We start from the raw sequence: 21,848 nt of genomic DNA on the forward strand, positions 1-21,848 counted from the left end.
CAAACCTGGGACACGGCTATACCACAGCGGATCAAGCTCAAGGTTCATCTGCGTGGTCAAAGTTTGTGAATGGTTCTCCTCGTGGTGGCGTTGAGCAGAAAAGGACGTCTCCGTCTGATGTGACTCGGCTACTTTGAGGTAAATGGGTGAGCTGAAGAGTCAACGTGGGTCCGGCGGGTTCAGCACCCTGGAAAAATGGCTGCTGTTTCTTTTCGTGGCATTGACCTGTGTCTGCATCGGCCTTGTGGCCATTTACTTTACCGACAAGGATGACTCTTCCTCCCACAAGGAAGGTAAGTGTCTGGAATAATGACATGCACTGTGTTTGGATCTCACGGTATTCCTGTAAGGAGCTGCAGTGAGGTGCTGATATTGCACACTTTAACACCTCAGACAAACATTATGAAGCCTCCATTCCACTGACACACATATGTGCTTTTGTTTTTTCTGGGAAGTGATTGTTTACATTTAAGCTAATTTACCAACTTTTCACCAACTATAGGTCACAATAAGTAAATGATCGCCATATTTTGCAATAAAGTGTTTTAAATCAGCATTTTATGGGAGCAACGAGGTAAAGAAAAAAGTGGTGAGAGGTTTTCTGAACATGATCAACTCCAATCACGAGTTTATCAAACTGTGTCGAAAACTATGCCAAATTTTAAGTTTTTCTTCCATTTGTTGCCAGAATTTCTTCTTTTACATCTCATTTACTGAAGCTATTAAACACAAAAAGGTTGTTAGAATTGGGAAGAATAACCTGATCAACATGAACTATCTGCATGAAGTAAACTTGAGTTTAAAGTACAGTCAGTTCCACGCAAAGCACATGAAAGGTGCATGTATGGTCTTGTTCAGAGTTATCATCAGACTAAAGATAAGTTTTGTTAATAAATGCAGCTTTCAGGGGGCTGCTGCTGCAGAGGACGGCAGCTTGTTAACCAAAGCTTCTCAGCTGGTTTTGATTTCTTTAAGTCTGAATTCCATTAGACGTTTTAATGATTTAGATGTCATGGGAGACATTATCCGTCACCCCCTCCTGGGTTGTTTTAAGTGAAACAACAAATCAGCATCTCAGTAAGCTTATCGCTCAAAGTGGATCCAGTTGCTCAATAATTCATCTGATTTTGGAGAAACGTGGTATCTGTGAGGACAAACAGCAGATATTCTCCCTTTGTCCTGTCCTCAGGAAAAAGAAATTATATTTATCACATAAAATGAATGCAGAAAATAATCAATAAATGTAAGAAAGAGGAACCCTTGTTTGGATCATTTTGTGCCTCTAGCCAAACCCCCATGAGGTGAGATTTTCTCACTGCCGGTGTGTAACGGGAAGAGCCTGAAGAAAAACAAAATACAGTCACGTTTTTGCATCTGACAACAATCCCAATGATGGCTATGGCCAGAAATCTACTTTAAATCAGAAATCGTGGATCATTGACGGCAATATCTGACCTGGAATCAGCTTCATCACAAACCTTTTATTTTCCAATAATCTCTTGTTTTTTTAAACATCTTTGGTACGTTCTTGCTGCGTCTGATTTCTAATTCTATTTTTGGTTCTTTTTTAAAACACAGAAAATGTTTCAAAAATAGAATCTCTTGTTTTTGACTTTGTGATATAAAGGTCTGCTATTGATTGAAGGAATTTGAGATGATTTGATATAGAAAACATAATGGCGTTAAAACCATTATAATAAAATCCTGAAATGAGCGTAATCTTGAATCTAACACAGTATTGTAAGATCTGACACTCTGTCAGCAGCTGGAGTGTGTGATACTGCACAATCAAAAAAATACAACAAATAATTTAAAAGGGAAACATTTGGCTTTATGTACCACACTTATTTGGGCCTGAAGGTAAGTAAGTGCTCTTTTTTAGGGCCTTATCTTTAATAAAAAAATGTGTAGGTATGTAAATAATGATGGAGCAACCATGAAACAAAACATGTGGACAAGATAATCTACCAACAGGTTAGTTCAGTGTTATTATTGATTTGATTTGAAGATTTGGGCTTCAAATCCCATTCAGGGGGACAGCAGTACTTGTGTGGCAAGGTGAAGAGACGACGGTCCGGGCGGGATTCGATCCCCAGACTCACGGGTGAGAGTCATGCGCGCTAACCAGTCAGCCAAAGGGACATACCCTTGGCCAAGGTACCCAGGGCGCATGATCAATCAGGACACTGTGACAGGACGCTCACACTGTCTCATCGTCCCCTTCTTTCCACAAGCACGTCCTCGACATATCCCCCTGCCCCACCTCAAAACTACGTTCGTGAGTGTGGCGGACCTGTTGCCCTCCAGGAGGCACTATAGGTGCATCGCATCCAGGACAAACAGGCTCAAAAACGTTGGTTACATATTGTAACCATCGACATTAATATATGGACAATGGGTTTCCATAGCCTCCAACAACAAGTTTTTGTGCTAAAATGGGAGGTGGCCACCACCGCCATTTTGACCGTGTCACAGGTTCCGTCAAGCCCAGACAATTCCATAAAAGGGAAGAGAGGAGGAGCTGAGGGTGGGGCTGTAAGGCTGGGATCAACTGATGACACCCAGTCGAACTAGCTACAAGCTAACCTGAAGCTAACCCAAAGCTAATGCGGAGGTGGGAGCTAAGCTAATGGAGGTAGCAACCTAGCTACAACCGGTGTTAACTGTGCACAACACCAGAGCTTCTGAGTCAGAGATACGCCGGGCTGACCACTGGGTAAAACCGGGTGGAACACAGAGGTCTCCGAGACCTCCACAAGCCGGCAGCTGCACAGCAGACAAGCGCCGCTGCGCAGAGCTGCCGCTGGGGAGAACCGGGTGGAAAGGTTTCCATCCCAGAGCTCCACAAGCCATCAGCCCGCCGCAGCACACAGAAGCCGCGATCAGACAGAAATGCGCCGAGCTGCTGGGAGAACCAGCCGTCAGCCCGCCGCCGCACACAGAAGCCGCGATCAGACAGAGATGGACCGGGCTGCGGGGAGAAACAGCCGGCATTCCGGGTAGAAAACATTGGTCTCCCGAGAGCTCCACAAGCCGATAGTGGGAACCCAGCTCCACCAACATGTTATATTTCAACCCATTTTCTAAAGTGCAGCATTGTGTTAAATGCACTGGGTTTTACCCTTTTACATTTAAATTTCATGGTTAAACAGTACATGTTAAAATCTAAGCTCAGCTCGGCAGTGACCTAAAATACATAAATATAATTTTACTTACCGAAAAAAATGAAGTGGAGACTCCTTGGACGCTCTATTAGTGCAATTAATGCCACAGCAAGTCATTTTGTCCAACAATTGCACAAAAAATATCCAAAAAAGAATACACACACACACAGAGACTCAAAATCCCGGAGCAGTTTCCAAGCCAGACCGAGGCTCTACTGAGGCCTTTCCACGGAGCTAGCTCTGTGATCACGTGGGTCTGATGCTCATTAATTATACAGAATTTTAGGCTTTTAACACACTTAAACAGAAGAGTGAGAAAAATATTCACCTCCCTCAGAGTTGTCATGAGTGTAAATTAGATGATTTAAACCAAAAACATGTTTTGGTACCAGGCTGTAAACATGTTTATTTCTGGTGTGAAATTGGTATTTTTAACATGGGAGTCAATGAGGATTTGCTCGCTTCTGACACCAGCCCCCAGTGGATGAGGGTGGAACTGCAATTTTGGTACTTCCGGGTTGGCACCAATTTTAGAGCCGCATTGTGGGGGCTTGATTGTAACCCGCAGATTCTATGAGTACTGCATAGCCTTTTAAGCTACACCTCTTGGGTATGTCCAGCCTATCACAAAGATATTTTTGTGTACGCCCACCTAAGAGACAGGTCCTTGTCCTATAAGAGGACTAAGAACCATAATTCTTCTCCATAAGGCTTGAAGAGTCCCCCCAGAACCAGTGGGGCTATGTAACTTAAAAGGCTATGCTATGCTCACAGAAACCGGGGTTACAATATGTAACCAACGTTTTATGTCGTATAGCTCTGCCTTTTAAGCTACGCCTAATGGATAAAAGGCGGAGCCTGATGTAGTCCACGCCACATTGGTTCAGAACCGATCCTTAGCTTCCACCTATTGAAAGTCTCACAGATAGCTGCCAGCAGGCGTAAAACATGATTAAGCAGCATGGGAGAATAATGACAATCAATCAGCATAAGGATATTCTGTCATTGTGATGAAAATAACCCATTAGGGATAGATGTGTAAGGACCGTGAGACGTTAAGATCCCATATCGAGTATGGGGTCAATCTTACGGACCACTGGGTTATTTAATCAGAAGACTGGAACTTTTTAATGTAGGGATTAGATAACACATTGTATTATTGACTAACAGTTATTTTTGATTAGCTTTATTAAAGATATAGTTCTTTGATTTAATAAAAGAAAATAATCTTTTAATCTTCTTTCTTCTTTTGCTGGAAAGTAAACAGTTTAGAAGCAAATGCATGACCTTGAGGCTGTCTCATGCACTCGGGCGCTGTGTCAGAGGCAACTGTGGAAAGAGGTTAAATAACCTTGAGGAATAGCTCCTTCATCACGTTACAGATGACAATCACCTGGTCACAGCAGATGTTTGTGAACACGAGGGATAACGGAGGGTGAAAAATGCATAGTGGAACTATGCAGAACATATTCAGCAGGTGAGCTCAGACTGAACTGTGAGCTAGCACCACACTGGCAGCAAGGCCGGTAGATACGGCTTTCAAATAGAAACACACAAAGGAAGATGACAAGGACCGCGATGCAGCCATGCAGATGTCTGATACGAACATTCCAGCTCGCAAAGCCACAGAAGATGAAACTGCTCGTGTAGAATGCGCTCTTAACAGGACTCCATACCTCAGGGTGACTGGGTTCTCCCAGTGCTGGAGATCCTGTCTTAATGAAGGAGGAGCAACCAGCACGACGTTTGTGGCACAGTGGGTCTATCTTGAGATGTCTGAATCAGTGTTCAATGCATCTCATGTGTAGTAAACCCACATGGCTCGCCGCCATCATGCCCAACAGTCTCATGACAAACAGGGTTGTGAGCGCGGTGCCGGCGGATTCATGACTCTGGACTGTGACGAGCGAGCGCTCATGACCTTGGAGTCCAACTTTAACGTGATCAGCTGAAAGAGGATCATAGCGTTTCTCTCCCAGTTTATGGAGAAACCCAGCATGAGCAGGTGTTCCGCTAGCATTTTCGCTTGTGAGTTTGCTTCATACTCGGAGTGGGTCAAGACTGTGCTTGGTGTGGGAAAACATGTGTGAGAGGATAGCAGAAGGATCGTCCGAACCATCTGCAGCCGGAGACTGTCACAGGAATGTGTTCTCAGGGAATGATTTATTTCAAATAACATTCATAAACACAGTCATGATCACACACATTTGCTGCATAGAGCCCACCCGATGTCGAGCTTGAAGAATGGAGACAGCGTCCGAGTGCTGGTTCTGAACAGAACTCGGACCAGCTATACCTGCAATGGTGGAGAGCTCTGCAGATTTCCGTGCTCTCGAGAGCACTGCAATAATGTGGATCACACAGCTCATCCAAGATGACTGAACCAGTGTCAGCTGCAGAGGTCTGGGCAGTGCAGACGAAACAGCAGAGCACAGATTCAAGTCATATGCTTCAGCAGTCCTGTTAGCAGCGCAAAGCAGAAGAAAACACTGGGTACAGTGAATGAGCTGCGTCATACAAGCCATGATTAGTGGTGGGAACAACACGCTGACCAACTAGCTTTAGCACAAGCTGTGAAGCTAGGTCAGGCTCCACTCCCTCTAATGTTGGTCCAGTATCCCAATTCTACTGGGAGCCGAGTAAGAACTGGGTTGAAGCAGCGAAACTGGACTGCGCTGTGTTGGCCCATTAGGTCATTCGATTTAGGCGGCACAGGGGCTGGAACATAAAGCCTTAGCAGTTAGCTAACGGCCAACTAACAAAGTAGCGCTCTGATTTCCGTAAGCAGCATAGAAGAGCACGGGAGACCAGGCTCTGAGTCCCATCAGGCAGCATGGTCGGTCTGTCTCGAATTAAGGCCTAGTCCACACGTAGCCGGGTTTTTTTAAAAACGAATATCCGCCCCTCCAAAAACTTGCATCCACACCACCTTGTTTAAAAAAAACTCTGTCCACACGTACCCGGATAAATACGTTGTTAAGGACATGCCAGACTTGTAGGCGGCAGTACTTCCCCCGTTCTTAACCTCGTCCTTCGTCTGTGGTCTTCCGCAAGGAGCAGTAAAGCTTGGTTTATGCTTGACGCGTTTACTCTCCGCTTGGTGATGCGGCTCGCGGATGGAACACGCTTCACAACTCGCAGCGTTTATGGTTCGTGCGGCTCGTCTCTGCGGTGAGCCAATATTCTCCCAAACTGTAGAGGGCAGCATGGAGCTCTACGGCATGCATCCAACACTACACCATAGTAGAAGTAAAAATGACTGTTTACAACATGGCATTCCAGCATTTTTCACAGCGTCCTCGTCTTTTCCGACAGTGCGAGCTATTTCTCTCCAAGAAGTATTAACAACATGTTGATCACGGTGATCTTTGAGAGCTGAATCATACAAATGTCTGTATTTACCAACCTCTGCCATACTAGTTCTTGCCGGTCCACCATGTTTTTCCGCGTCCGACCGTCCGCGTGGTTAGAAATTTTCCGAGGTGCGCGTTGCGGAAATTCTGGGCCGTGCGGAGGCGCGGTGGAGGGGCGTGATTATTAAAATGACGCAAAATGACGCAACTTTTCCGCGTGGAGCCGTGCGGACCTCGCGGACGCGTCAAGCATAAACCAACCTTAACTCCGCTTGCAAAAACAAACAAGCAAAAAGCGCTTGGACAATTGATAAAGCGAGTGCAGCTCTGAGGGCATCCATGCTGTCGGCTAGTGTAAACACAGGTCGCACACGTGATGTCAGCATTTTTTTTGTCGCGGAAAGTGACGTTGCGGACCTTAAAACTCCGGTTTTGTCTGTCCACACGCAGACACCCAAAACAGAGAAAACGCAGATCTTCACTTTGGCCGGAGTTTTTAAAAAGATCCGTTTTCGTGTGAAAAAACTCAATTTTCGTGTGGATGACAGGCCAAAACGTAGAAAATATCTACGTTTTGGCAGATCCCTGGCTACGTGTGGACAGGGCCTAAGTAAAATAAACCCAGTACCTGTCCGGGGAATGTGTCCAGCCGAGAAGTAAGATGTATCTCGTGGAGCACACGGGCAAAGGCAAGCGGCTTCGCTGGACATGACACTTTCCAGTTGGTTGCTCTTGTCGTGTACGAACGCAAAGAGGAAAAAGGAGAAGAAAAGATGCTTCAGTAAGATTAATGTTATGAACTTCATTTGTCGTTAATTTCCAGGGCCTCTGTCGGGGTGTGGTGGTTCTAAGGAGATGACTGAAAACTCAGGCACCTTCACCAGCTGGAACTACCCCAACAGTTACGACAATGGCAAGAGCTGCACATGGAGCATCACCGTGGACCCGAACAAGGTGGTCAAAATCATCACAGCTGCTCTTCAAAATGTCAACGCTGTTGTGGTCTTCGTTTATGACAGTAAAAATCTCTACAAATAATTAATCATCTCTTTCAACAGATACATACAAGTGATTTTATCCAAGAAAACAAGGGTTCTAGTCTAATAAGCACAAATATTTACTTTTTTAAATCACATTTGACACCATATCCCTACGTTCCAGGAGTGTTCTGCTCCAAACAGTTCACCCGTGTTTGTTTCAGAGCCACTTTGAGCCAGGTTTCTGATCATTAGCGTTTGTCAAGTTACTGTTATGGAAACTGTTTAATGTGAAGCCCAGCAGTAGAGGACAGCTGGGACGGATACAGCGGTAGCACGGCGGACAGATGGCTGCCTTGTCTGCTTCGTTTTCCTCGGCTCTTCTCTGCAGGCCCACAGGAGAAAATAAAATCATTGATCCTTCCTTTTCCTGCCAGCGCGGCTGCAGCCCTGCATGCCTCGCCCAGCAGCTGCTTTTTTCTTTCATTTCACACATAAACAGAAACTATAAATGCACGGACATGTGTTATCTAGCACACACATGTCACTGTGCACTCGCTCTCGCAGATTCTGTCAGCTAACAGTCTCACTGACTGACTTTGATGTGTGAAAAAGGAATAATGAAGCAGCTCTGCATGTTTCTGCTGCAGGTGATTCATCTGTGGTTTGAGGAGTTTGCTTTGGAGGACACTCAGCTCTGCACGGCTGATTTCATCACACTGAGAGACACATTGGGAACTATTGGTAACAGTTTTCCTTTGTTTGAAAGGCTGACATCATGCAGTGCACCGTTCCTTAGTAGAGACAACGTTAATGAGAGGTTGGATTACAATTCAGAGAACAAAATGACATCTTAAAAAAAACTGAAAAATTCATATAAATAACTATTTGACTAAAAAACTCTATTTTTGTATTTTGACAGTTGCTTTTGAACATTTGAAACCTTTGACAAAATGAGACAAAAATGTGCAAAAGGGTCTGACAAGCAAAAGAAAATCTGATTTAAGAGGGAAAAAGTGGTCTCTAGTTCATTTTGCATCACTATTTCGTTATATCTGCAGGTAAATACTGCGGCTACACCAAACCCAGGCCTGTTGTAACGGTTTCAAACCACCTGATGTTCTACTTTGACACAAACGACAGGAAAACAGACCAAGGATTTAAGGTTCATTATAAAGCCGTGTCTCCAGAGCTCGCATCGGGTAAGCGTCCAACTTCAGATGGGAAGAAAATCCTGTTTCCTCATGTGATGTTGAATTTTTGCAGCGCAATGTCAGAGTAAACACAGTAAGCGTTGTAGAGTAAAAAACTGGGTGAGTGAAAAAAGGAATAAAGAACAAAGGAGCTGGTTTGAAGTTGTCCTCCAGTTGTTGCGCAGCTCAAGTATTCTTCATCGCTGTTGCCAGAAATAACCGGAGCCGGCGGGTTTCTCCAAGGTGATCAGGGGGATCTGATGACTCCGGGCTTTCCAGATCAGAATTATCCGAATGGAGCGCTTTACCAGGTAACATCCACATTTATCAGACAGATGTTTATATTTGTAGGACTGGGAATAGATCACTACATATTGTTTTAAGTTTATGTCTTAGGGATTCTTTGCAACTTTTTCATACTTTCAAATCCTTTTCTTAAGTATGTGCTAAAATGTCCCTTGCAGAGTTAATGAAAAGTCACATAGATCCACACCACCCTCTGTGGCCAGGATACTGCATTTGCATCTTCAGAGTTGTTGGTCTGGGCTGCTAGGCTTAGAAAGAAATGAGCTGGCATACCTGGTGCTGCAGTCTGCTTCAAGCATGTCTCATGCGTGTGTTTAGATCCTTAACACAGCCGACTTGTTTAATTTAGTGAAGAATCACTTCTGTAGACACTAATGAAGGCTGGAGACACATTTCAGCTGTTAGTTTAGGCGAGGAGATAGGATTTAGTTCTACTAAACAGACACTAGGGGGTGCTAAAAGCAAGTCGTATTGGATGCTTTGAAGTTTTTGTAAAAAAAATATCTGAGAGGTCTTTGAAAGGCAAAATCCATTTTCACCATCAGTAATTCCATAAAACAACATCTTAGTGACTTAAAGACTTCAGGAGAACTTGAGTACATGTGTACTTTGAGTCAGGTGTTGTTACGTCCCCGACAGGAGATGTTAAAATGTGAAGGAGGGGGTAACATAAGAAATGTGACAGTGGAGTTAAAATGGTTTTAATTGTTGTAGAAGGTTCTAAAAATGAGCAAACAGATGGCGAGCATTAGAAAGATAACGCAAAACAAACAAAAACTATCAAAAAGGTTAACATTACACCAATTACCAACTATAAAAACACCTGGTTAACACTTATATTAAAAGCTTTACTGAACAGAAGGTGTTTTTAAAATCCCGAAGTTGATAAAAGTCTGAAACAATCTACTGACTGAATACACCTGGTAAAAACTTAATGTCAAAGTTTTTCCAAACAGAAGGGGTTTAAAATCGGAGTCAATAAAATTGCATCAAACCACATTAACCTTAACAAACGAAGACCCATTTGGATCTCTCAGAGTTACAACTATCAAAGTTAAAACTCATCAAAACGAAGGGTTAAAACCAAAATGAGGCCTGGAGGACAGAAGAACCCCTGCACTGCTGCCTCCCCAAAAAGGTTAACATTAAACCAATTACCAACTATAAAAACACCTGGTTAAAACTTATTAAAAGTTTTACCGAACAGAAGGTGTTTAAAACCGGAGTCAATAAAATAGCAACAAACCACGTTAACCTTAACAAACAAAGACCCATTGGGATCACTCAGAGTTAAAACTATTTAAGTTAAAACTCTTCAACTCGAAGGTGCTGAAAACAAAATGAGGCCTGGAGGACAGCCGAACCTCTGCACTGCTGCCCCCAGACTGCTGAAGGCACAGCCTTTTTATCCCAGGTGTGGGTCATCAGAAGGATTCAGATCAGCTGTGCTCCTCAGCAGCCTGGAAGAGAGCAGGAGGAGGGGCGGTGTCAGGCTGATCACGGGGGCTGGATGATCCTGGCTCCTGAATCTCACTGGCCATGCTGGTAGCCGTAACAGGTGTGATGGAGTAGGAAAACTTCTTAAAAATACAGGATAGTAGGACTGGACACCATTAACTTAGGCCTAGTCCACACGTAGCCGGGTTTTTTTAAAAACGAATATCCGCCCCTCCAAAAACTTGCATCCACACCACCTCGTTTAAAAAAAAACTCTGTCCACACGTACCCAGATAAATACGTTGTTAAGGACATGCCAGACCTGTAGGCGGCAGTACTTCCCCCATTCTTAACCTCGTCCTTCGTCTGTGGTCTTCCGCAAGGAGCAGTAATTCCGCTTGCAAAAACAAACAAGCAAAAAGCGCTTGGACGATTGATAAAGCGAGTGCAGCTCTGAGGGCATCCATGCTGTCGGCTAGTGTAAACACAGGTCGCACACGTGATGTCAGCATTTTTTGTCACGGAAAGTGACGTTGTGGACCTTAAAACTCCAGTTTTGTCTGTCCACACGCAGACACCCAAAACGGAGAAAACGCAGATCTTCACTTTGGCCAGAGTTTTTAAAAAGATCCGTTTTTGTGTGAAAAAACTCAGTTTTTGTGTGGATGACAGGCCAAAACATAGAAAAATATCTACGTTTTGGCAGATCCCCGGCTACGTGTGGACAGGGCCTTAGATCCATGCGTGGACACTTTGTGTTTTTTTTATTTGCAGACTTATTTTTACTTTTTTTTATTCTATAATAATAGAAGCTCACACAACTTGGGCTGATTTACTCAACCATAAGTCTTTGGTGGGTCTTTACATATAAAACCCAGCTGTTTGAGTGTGAGGCAGGAAGACAGGGGCCAAAATAGTCCATTTATTAGTCCTTGCACACCCTCAAAAATGTGATTTAAAAATAATGATATGCGTGTATTTTTTAAATTAAATTTTACTCCTCAAAATAGGTCCACAACAGGAATTTTAGTAAAAATGTGAGTTTAACGTTAGAAAGTATCATTGTAGAAATGCAATTAGAGGTCTAAAAAAAAAATCACACAGAGGGACACAAATACCTCCCCTGGCCACATCTTGGAATAGCTTAATGTAGATCAATAAGAAAAAAACATGCAATTTATTCAATTTAAGAAAATAAATACAGCAAAACAATAAGAGGAAAACCTAAAGTTTCACAGTTTAAACCTGCACCGTTAGTGATTATATTTTTTTAAAAATCTGCTCAGTTTTGTTTTACAGAAAACTATTTTTAAAAGTTTGTTCAGGTTACCTGAAACTTCAGAACTGCAAAATTCACTTAAAGTCAAAATGCTCAAACATTGCATTATTTAACTTAAGAGGCAGTTTAATGGCTGCATTTTGTCATTGTTTTCTATACGTACACTCTAAGATATGAAATGTTAGATTTACTTAATCAAGTTTTGTCAAATCTAAATCTGAGACCATGGTCTTGATTAGGAAAAGGGTAGAATGCCTTCTCCGGGTCAGGGATGAGGTCCTGCCCCAAGCGGAGGAGTTTAAGTATCTCGGGGTCTTGTTCACGAGTGAGGGAAATCTGGAGTGAGATCGATAGGCGGATAGGTGCTGCATCTGCAGTGATGCGGGCGTTGTACCGGTCTGTCGTGGTGAAGAGAGGGCTGAGTCAGAAGGCGAAGCTCTCGATTTACCAGTCGAACTACGTTCCTACCCTCACCTCATGAGCTTTGGGTAGTGACAGAAAGAACGAGATCGCGGATATAAGCGGCCAAAATGAGTTTTCTCTGCAGAGTGGCTGGGCTCTCCCTTAGAGATAGGGTGAGAAGCTCAGTCATCGGGGAGGGGTTCAGAGTAGATTTGCTGCTCCTCCACATTGAGAGGAGCCAGTCGAGGTGGCTCAGGCACCTGGTCAGGATGCCTCCTGGATGCCTCCCTGGTGAGGTTTTCCGGGCACGTCCAACCGGGAGGAGACCTAAAGGTAGACCCAGGACACGGTGGAGGGACTATGTCTCTCACCTGGCCAGGGAACACCTTGGGATTCCCCCGGAAGAGCTAGCCCAAGTGGCTGGGGAGAGGGAAGCCTGGGCCTCTCGCCTTAGGCTACTGCCCCCCGCGACCCGACTCCGGATAAGCGGATGAAAATGGATGGATGGATGGATGGAAGTTATGTCAACTGGTTCCACTAAACTTTAAATGTAAAGAGTATTACACTTTGTTATATGTTGTTATGTAACAGTAAATTAATATTTCTCTTCACATGGAACCAGTTGGCATAACTTGATTGAGTAAATCCAACATTTCATGTCTGACAGTGTATTTAGTGATAATTGCCAAATAAAAGCCTGTTTAATCTGCCAAACTACTTTCTACTTTAATTTATTGCATTTAAATATAAAAAATCTGATCAAATGTAGTGTTTACTTTTATTGAGTGTGCAAATTTAACAGCATTTCCTTTCACTGGATAAGTGAAGTGTCTTAAACCAGATAAGCATCTAAGCTAAGCAAGTGTCTCTGTTTTCTCCACACAATAAAGAGGTACATTCTTTTTGGACTTCAGCGATAAACACCTTAATGGTTTGAGGTTGTTGATCAGTGATTAATGTGTCTAAATAAAGTAAATCAAAGTCCGGGTTTGGACGAGTCATCATCGCCTCATGCTGCCGTGCTTTGGTGAGACGGCTCACCGTCTGTCCGAGCAGACGCACAATCTGATGGAATATGCATGAGTTATGGTGTGTCGAAATGCAACTCATGTTGTTGCCATGAGACCAGAAAAAAAAGAAAAGCTTGATGCTGATAGCTGTTCGGTCCATCAGTTATTCATCTGATAATTTGTGGATTCTGCAGCATTTTCTGCAGCATGTTAATGTCTCAAATCAACAGAAATTATGAGCACGGATCAAGAGATGTGCATTTATGTGTCTGTTTACTTGTTGAATCAGTGGAGAATCATGGTGCCTGAAGGCGAGAGGGTCCGACTGACCTTTACCGCTTTTGACCTCGTCCCTGAGGTCTGTGGAGACTTTGTTCAGGTTTACGACGGCGACAAACCTGGCTCTTCTTTGACAGGTGAGTAAGCTACAAAAGAAAACTAAATGGCTAATTTGCATGACAATACGCATTTCCATATTGCGCACAAGTCCCTGTTTTGTGTAGAAGTTAGCCGTTCGAGTGAAGAGTCAAAGGTACAACCTCAGAAAAGACTTTGCTTTAAATTAATAACCATGGGGTGCCATGAATAAAAGATGAGCTTAATTAAAAGCTTCAGAAGCTCTGAATGAACAGCTATTTTAAACTTGATGGGTTTATATGTACGCGTGGACTTTTTCATTGTAGCCATGTCAGTAGGTGCCCAAACTAAGTGTATGGTTTTTATTTCACAGGTACATTTTGTGGAGGAAAGATGCCAAAGCCGGTGGAGTCCTTTGGGAACACGATGGTTGTCCGCTTCAAATCCGACAACCGTTTGAATTCAAAAGGATTCAAGGCGACTTACACGAAGTCCAGCCTTCCTCCTGTTGTTATCCCCACAACAACAACAACAACAACAACAACCACCACAGTCACAACAACAACCACCACCACAGTCACCCCCCGACCCACCACACACACCCCAACACCTTCCACCACTCCTGGTGAGTCATCATGTTTAATCTGGCAAACTCTTCTTTTATATCCCCCTGTTCACTTAAGAGGAATAAAGAATTTAATTTTGGAAGTGTTTTTTTTTTTTTTTGGGGGGGGGGGGGGGGTATTAAGCCTAGGATCAGGAAGACCGTGAGTTTCTGGTTCCAGAAGGAGTTGTGATGCACACTCAGAGAGTTTACTCAGCTGCTGCAATCTGTCCCACCAGGTTTCAGCTCAACAGGGTTTAAACCGTTCCGACACAGCTTCTTTGTGCGTTATTACGATTCAGGGAACACACAAGCCTGCATTAAATGTAATAATGTTGTTTACCAATTGATATTCTGCAAATGACCTCAAATCTCTTTTTTAAAATTGCTTCTAAGTCATCTAACAATCAGGTGCAAGAATTTAAATAACGCTTTATTCATTTAAAAGAAATCTTTATGATAAATCTGATGAACTGGCAGTGTAGGTGTAGGTGCATGTAAGATGAGCGCGTTTAGATCTGTAACTGACAGGGAATCAGGTGGAAATTAGAGGTGAGACCGACACATTCTGCACTACTCTGACTTTTGTAGACAGGTTGTATCGTACTGGAAATCTCACATAAATTCATCCACGTGTGTGTGTGTGTGTGTGTGCGTGCGTGCGTGCGTGCGTGTGTGTGTGCGCGCGCGCGCGCGCACGCGCAGTGATTAGCGCTGTTGCCTTTCAGCACGGAAGCCCTGGGCTCACATGTGAGGTCAAAAAGGAGGATGGTTCTTTATTCTTGACTTACCCAGTCGGCCAAACCGGGCAGCTCGCTAGAACTAAACTGTTCGGAAAATGAACTCTTTTATTAATTAGTGTTTATCAATTTGGGCAAATCAGAATTTGACAAGCTAAAGTGGGCGTTATCAAAAGACCTCAGACACCACCCCTTTAAACACTTAGAGGTTATTTCACCTAATGTGAAGTAACGTGTCAAACATTTATGTGAAGTGAACATATTAACCCTTAATAATAGTGTGGTAATAGTAATATGTGAATATACTGATAGATTAACATGATTAAATTCAACAAATATACTAATGTGGTGTAATTTAAGATCTGAAATAAATCATTATAGAAATAAACATTCATGTTAACCCATCATTCGTCGCTGTAGAGCATTCAACATTATTAAAACTCTAGGTACCACGGAATATGATTCTAACAACCTGTAAAGGTAGAAAGTAATTTGATGAGCCAGAAAGGATGAAACGGGTTTGATTAGGAGTCTTGTGTCTTCACAGGCACCTTGGTGTCTTGTGGATAAGTTAAGGTTCCTGTTCAAGGTCACATCAACACCTCGGTGCCAGACTGGCCTGACCTTTATGAAGAAATCAACCTCCGGCCATTTTGATGAACTACAGGCCTATAGCTACGCTATAGATACGTATATCTAGAACAACTCCAGTGTTATTTTTCAAACATGTTTAAACTTGTTGTCTTCCATATTACAGGAATCATCTTACAGGGAAATTAGACTGTGGCCCAAAGTGTTGCTTATTGTTTATTTCTGCTGCAAATAATGGCATCATTATATGTAAATAATCACATATTAAGCAGCTTAAAGGTTTATGAGGTAATGTCAACATGAAAAATTATAGAATCTGTTAACTCGTCTTTCTGGTCAGACTGAAACTACATTTCTTTAAACTAAGGCTGTTTATAGAGTTATCTGCAGCAGGTTCTTCAGAGTTCTCTGATTAGAGCGTGACCTTCGTGGCTGTAACATACAACCCCCCATGTTGCTCCATGAGTAGTTTCCCTAACACAAACACAGACTGAATCATGTGACGGCTGAGGATGAATGCACAGGAGTGGTGGTGATCTCTCCTGAGCTTCCTGTGCTTATCGTTGTGTCTGAGTATTTCCTCCAGGGGCCAATTAGAGCATTTTCTAATGAATCTGTGTATGCATTAAAACAAGCTGGTCCCCGTCATCTGCAGACGCTAATCTGTTTAAATGGGAATCAGAGTCAAAGAGAAAATAACAAGCTTTTGATCCTGTTTTTATTTAGCTAACATCCGTTCACATAATGAGGAGGCTGAGGAAGAGCTGTTTTTTTTTATTACAGGGAGTGTTGTCATTCTACAAGGGCGGAAAGGAGTTATCCAGTCATTGGGTTTCCCAAATGCATATCCTGCTCATTCCAGCCATTCCTGGAAGATATCCGTGTCTAAAGGATTACTGGTGAAGCTGCAGATCACTGACATGGCCGTTGCGGGAGAGACCGGACAGTGCAAAGAGGACAAGCTGGTCATCTCAGATGACTACAGTATCCTCGGTGAGCCGTGACTTCATGTTTGGTTGTTGTTGGGATTCTTTTGATTGTTGGAGTCATATTTGTGAATTTTACATTTTAGAAATGCTTTACCTGTAAAACATGCAGTTGACTAAAATGCATCCAGGGCGTGTTTGGTGCATCTTCCATCTTTTCTGTTTCTGGGGGGTGAGCTAAAATAGGAATATTTGTTCCTCAAAAGTGTTGAATATGATCTCTCTGTTGTTTTGCACAGAGAAAATGTAGAAAGGATGTCTCATCATTTGGTTTATGAGCTGCAGTGGAGAGACATGCAGACTCTCACAGCTGTTGCAGCAAGGTGGTGGGATTGTTTTAGCTGAGAGTGCACGTGAATGTGCAGCAAAAAGGCTGAAATGGATTCGTTTAAAAACAAAACTTCTAGAAAAGAAATCAAAAGGCACATTAACATCATCATTCATCATTCACTAAAGACTGAATTACATAATATTCCCTATTTTCGATAATAAAAATTCTGACGATTGTTTCTTCTGATCATGGAAAATCATTCTTTCATGGATTATGTATTTTTAAAGGCGTGGCTCACAAAAAAACTATTTTTAATGATTATTGCTGATTATTGACAAAAATAAAATGTATAAAATGGAAAAAAATATTTACTAAAGTTGTGGTTCACTGAAAAAAAAACATTTTTAATTATTATTTATGATTATAATCGGTCTCTCTGAGTTTTTATGCAGGCTGAACATGAAAATAGTCTCCTACACCTATCTGCTGCATTAGCTTTTGATAGAAAATAGACGAAACTCTAGGATTTCAAAAGCCCGACGGATCTACGTCACACTGACTCTTCTTGACATTCATGGGCTCACCCATCTTGGCTAATGACAGAGAAGCCTGTTGCTGGTTTAGCATCCAGGAAACAGCACAGAACATCTTGACTAGCAGAAGCTAACCTTTAGCAGTAGCCACACCATCACACGGCAGAAGTTCCGACAGGCTTATTTTATTTGTGGAGATGAAACATCAGTGTTTTGAAGCAAACAGAGTCAGTGGTAGAGTTGCTGTTGTCCAAGATGTCTAAATATCAGGAAGTAAGACTCCAAATGTTGTCTGAGGTTACTTTTTCCTCCAGCGGACTTGTACTTCATGAAACAGGCACATCTGCGCATCAACGGGGCAGTTCGCCATTACATCACAGAAGAACTACATAAAGCATAAATAACGTAAAACAATACGTCGTTTTTCTAAATAGACGTGCTGTGACTGGTCGACAACAAACCTGGCCGGGCTTGCGAAGGTTCCAGTGGAGTGTGCCGCAACCAAAGTGTAAAGCAAAATTATTTTCCTTCTGCAAATGACGGTCTAGGTTCTACTATAAAACAGCAGATTTTAAGAGTCATGAAAAAAAAACGTTTTCAGCTAGTTTTCCCAAATTAAGGATTGCCGCTTTAAATACACACATTAAATTAGATGTAAGAAATAAAATAAAAAGGCAAGACTGAGCAGTTAGAGTGCAGAAGGTGTAGCTTCAAACTACCCGAGCAAACCTGACGCTAACAGAGATTTTGGGGTGCTTTGAGCCAGAAAAACACAGTTGAGCGACTCAAAGTGAAGCACACATCAACTCAATGGTGTTTCTGTGGTCTCCCTCAGAGAGTTTCACAAGCAACCAGGACTACAGGCTTGCATGGGAGCCGGGCAGCTGTGCTGGGAACCTTTAACTGGTTGCAGCTGGCTGCCCGTGTCTAGCAACTGTTCCCGGGTGGGAGACGGGAGACGCCGGGCACCCACCTTACTTGGCTGCCTCTGAGAGGCTGGAACGCAGATCTCTGACCTCCTGCTAAAGGGAGAGACATGGTATTGAAATTCGGCAACACTCCCTTCCACAGCGGCAACCTCGCAGGTCTTTGACTGCAGTGGACCAGTGAAGCCCGGAACCCCCCACCCCCACCCCCCACCCCTCGGCGAGGGCCATCCTACATAGCCCGAGTTTTGTTACCCAGCAAGCCCCTCTGAAACATTTAAGTCTGATCCTGGAAAAGCAAAATCATTATAAATCAAGAAAGAAAATACTATTTTAACAGCAGTTAAACGCAGTTTTAATAGAAATTTGTCAGCAGAAGCCCAAATCAATGAGCCCCAGCCCTAAGGGCAAATGTTTGGCATTTTATACTTTAATTACATCATCAGACATTTATTGTAAACTTGCAAAGGAACTGTTGATGATAACAATAACAAAATAGTTTTATTTAGAGATCTTGCTAATGTTGTATCTGTAATCACACTAAACCTCCTCCCTGCTACACTGCTAACTGTTTTTATTCTTATCTATGCAGCTTCGAGTCACTGACTCTGCTTCTTCATTATCTTCTATCTTCTGCACCTGATCTTATCCTTCTTTCTCAGGTACACACTGTGGCCACATCCTTCCTCCACTGTTGGTCAGTGCCACCAACACAATGTCTGTCACCTTCCAGTCTGACGATCGCCTCACTGACAAAGGATTCTCTGCCAACTGGGAGGCTGTGTATCCTGAGGATATTTCAGGTATGGACAAGTGTTGCAAATGCATACTCAGCACATCAGCAGCTCATTTTCTAACAAAAAATGACTCCTTCATATATTCATACATGTTGTTGTCAGACTTTGGGTCAGAGTACAAAGATAAATTGAGATAAAACACCTGCATCTTTTATCGTCATGATCATCAGGTCAGGAATAGACGTGAAGCCCTTCTAGTGATAGAAGTCCCTAAAGCCTGAGTCATGCTTCTCCATCAGCTCCAAAAGGGAGAGACACATGTACGCACGGTCTGACATTTTGCCCTCATAGTTCTTCATCTCCTGGAGAGTGTTGCAAAGCAATTCCCCGCCAGGACAGCAGAGGGCGTAGCGCTGTTCTGTGGTATCCTGTCATGTATCCGGTCCAAGATAGTGTGTTTATATTGTGTTTTTTTTTTGTATATAAGAGACTTTTTAACACGGACAAATTTGTCTCTCATCCTCCTCCACCTCTTCATGCGCTCGCCACCTCTAAACCCACGTTTCCTGTCATTTCCTTCCACAAATAAAACGCTTGCTGCGCATCTTTTCACTCCTCCAGTCACGGGGGAATTAAACGTTCATATTTTAGAGTTTTTTCACGAGATATTCTTCATGCTTCTCCGTGTCTGCCGCTAGTTATCCTCGGCTCTCTTTATGTTTTTGAGGGCGCAATGGCGGCGGTGTAGACGACAGCGGCGTCCTGACCAATCACAAACTAGCATTCTCCGTCTCGACGGACGGATGTAATTATCCAATAGAAGGCGCCTACCTATTTGCTTAGTTAAATCCAGGTGGTGACTGTGGGCTAAGCAGTGAATGTGTGCGTGCGCGCACACACACACACACACACACACACACACACACACACACACACACATACACACATATGTATATAAGAATGGCTTGTGATTATATAGCATCTTCTAGGGTTCTACGACTCCCCATGGTGCTTTACAATGCAGTCATTCACTCACTGGAGGTGATGAGCTACCCTACCTATAATCATTACGGTAGGGTAGCATAAAATCTACATCTACCCATCCATCTTCATCCGCTTATCTGAAGGTCGCAGGAACAGCAACCTAAGCAGAAAGGCCCAGACATCCCTCTCCCAAGCCACTAGGGCCAGTTCCTCCGGAGGAATCCCGAGGCAGTTCCAGGCTGCCTGAGAGACAGTCCCTCCACCGTGTCCTGGGTCTTCTTTTAGGTCTCCTCTCGGTTGGGCGTGCCCGGAAAACCTCACCGGGGAAGCGTCCAGGAGGCATCCCGACTAAATACCCAATTTACATTTGAAAATGATCAATGAAATTACTCGAGAGTAATTATAGATTGTCTGTTAACTCTTTTGACTGTTTTTTTACCACTTGTTTTCCTTTGTCACATGATGTATCCTGTGCTTTCCTCCTCTCATTTCCTGTTTCCTGTTTCAGAAATCCAGGGCTGCGGTTTTTCCTCCAAAGAGGAAACTGGAGTCATTAAGTCCCAAAACTGGCCAATGAACTACAAGTCCAATACCGAGTGCATGTGGAACATCGCTTTGCCTCTTGGGAAAAAAATCACTGTGACGTTCACCCATTTTGACCTGGAAGCCAAAGATTTCCTAACACTGAAGTGTTACGATAATATAAAGCTGTATGACATCAATGGTTCGACTAATACACTGATGCAAAAGCATGGTAAGCATGATTATAACCTGAGAATGGCCAATTTCCAGAGGTTTTATATTTATGTTTATACCGAAGTAGAACAGCTGCATTTAATTTTCATTCATTTTGAGTTCTTTTTTGCTTCTAGGTCCGTTTTGTGGGAAGAAGCTGCCCGATAGCATCCAGACAAAAGGCAACAAGCTGCTGATTCGTTTTCATACAGACCTGTTTACTGAGGCCAAAGGCTTCAGAGCCTATTGGAATACAAATCCCAGTCTTCCTGCTCCCACTGAGCCTCCTGTTGAGCCAAATCCCCGGGATGGCATCCCGCTGGGTAGAGCATCAGTGTCAGACCAAAACTATGGAGATTTTTAAGTGCTTTAATGGCATAAACTCATAAAACATGCTTCCACTCAGTTCTGCTAAACCTTTTTATGTATGTCATGGCATTGTTCATGGTAAATAAATAAATGCATACAGGTTTTGTGCCTTGGTCGCCCTTAACTAAAGGCTTTTTGGGGTTTGTCCAATAGTTAGATATATAGAGCCTGACTTCAAATTGTATTAGTGACATTTAAAAGGGAAAGCTATACTTTTATGTAATGTTCAGTCATGCTAATTTTATGTTGTGCTCCAAATTTATCTCCTTTTGCTGCAGCATTTTCTTAGTGATGATAAAATTTAAGAACATATATCTAGTAAAGTATGTGTTCCATTTTGAATTGAATGACAATGTTTTACTTAAAAAAATGTGCTTTTCTACATTTTTTACTAAATGTTTTATTGACCCTTCCAATGTGCTAATGATCAAAGGGATTTGTTTTGCTGAGAACGACGTAAAGACTGCTTCACCTCGCCCCGCCCCGGTCGTCGCAGATGAGCCCCAGGTGGCTGCTGACAAATCAATTCCTGAAACTGAGTTTTATGGATGCTGCTGATCAGATCTTTTTTCCCCGCAGAGGTTCAAACAGAGGTGAACTATGAGTCATATGACAAAAAAAAAATCTGACCACGACTTTTAGATATGCAGATCTTTGAAAAACGTTTAAATGGGAAAACGTTCTGCTATGCAACATCTGTAAAAGACTAGTTCTAAAGGAAAAGTCACAAACATCTCTTGCAGACTGGCCTGTTTGTGGGAAACAATGAATTATGTACTATGGAAAAATTATGTCCATAGGCTCGAATGATACTTTTGTTGAGAGAAAAAGGGAGGTTCCCACCACCGCTATTTTTGCTGTGTCACATGTCTTGTCATGCCCAGCCAATACAAG

At 42.9% G+C, this 21,848-nt stretch overlaps 1 protein-coding gene across 1 annotated transcript; it reads left to right on the forward strand.

The window, feature by feature from the left end:
• The first annotated feature begins 30 nt into the window (after positions 1 to 30).
• Positions 31 to 21,296, forward strand: zgc:154142 (tolloid-like protein 2). Its single transcript, XM_015965469.3, has 11 exons — positions 31 to 293; positions 7,341 to 7,471; positions 8,145 to 8,238; positions 8,556 to 8,696; positions 8,901 to 8,998; positions 13,411 to 13,537; positions 13,852 to 14,103; positions 16,197 to 16,406; positions 18,792 to 18,932; positions 20,359 to 20,604; positions 20,723 to 21,296. Exons 1-11 carry the CDS (start codon positions 143 to 145, stop codon positions 20,947 to 20,949), a joined length of 1,818 nt encoding a protein of 605 aa, XP_015820955.1. The 5' UTR covers positions 31 to 142; the 3' UTR covers positions 20,950 to 21,296.
• Positions 21,297 to 21,848: the final 552 nt, after the last annotated feature.

The sequence above is a fragment of the Nothobranchius furzeri genome, chromosome 4 (assembly GCF_043380555.1).
Source record: "Nothobranchius furzeri strain GRZ-AD chromosome 4, NfurGRZ-RIMD1, whole genome shotgun sequence".
NCBI lineage: Eukaryota > Metazoa > Chordata > Actinopteri > Cyprinodontiformes > Nothobranchiidae > Nothobranchius > Nothobranchius furzeri.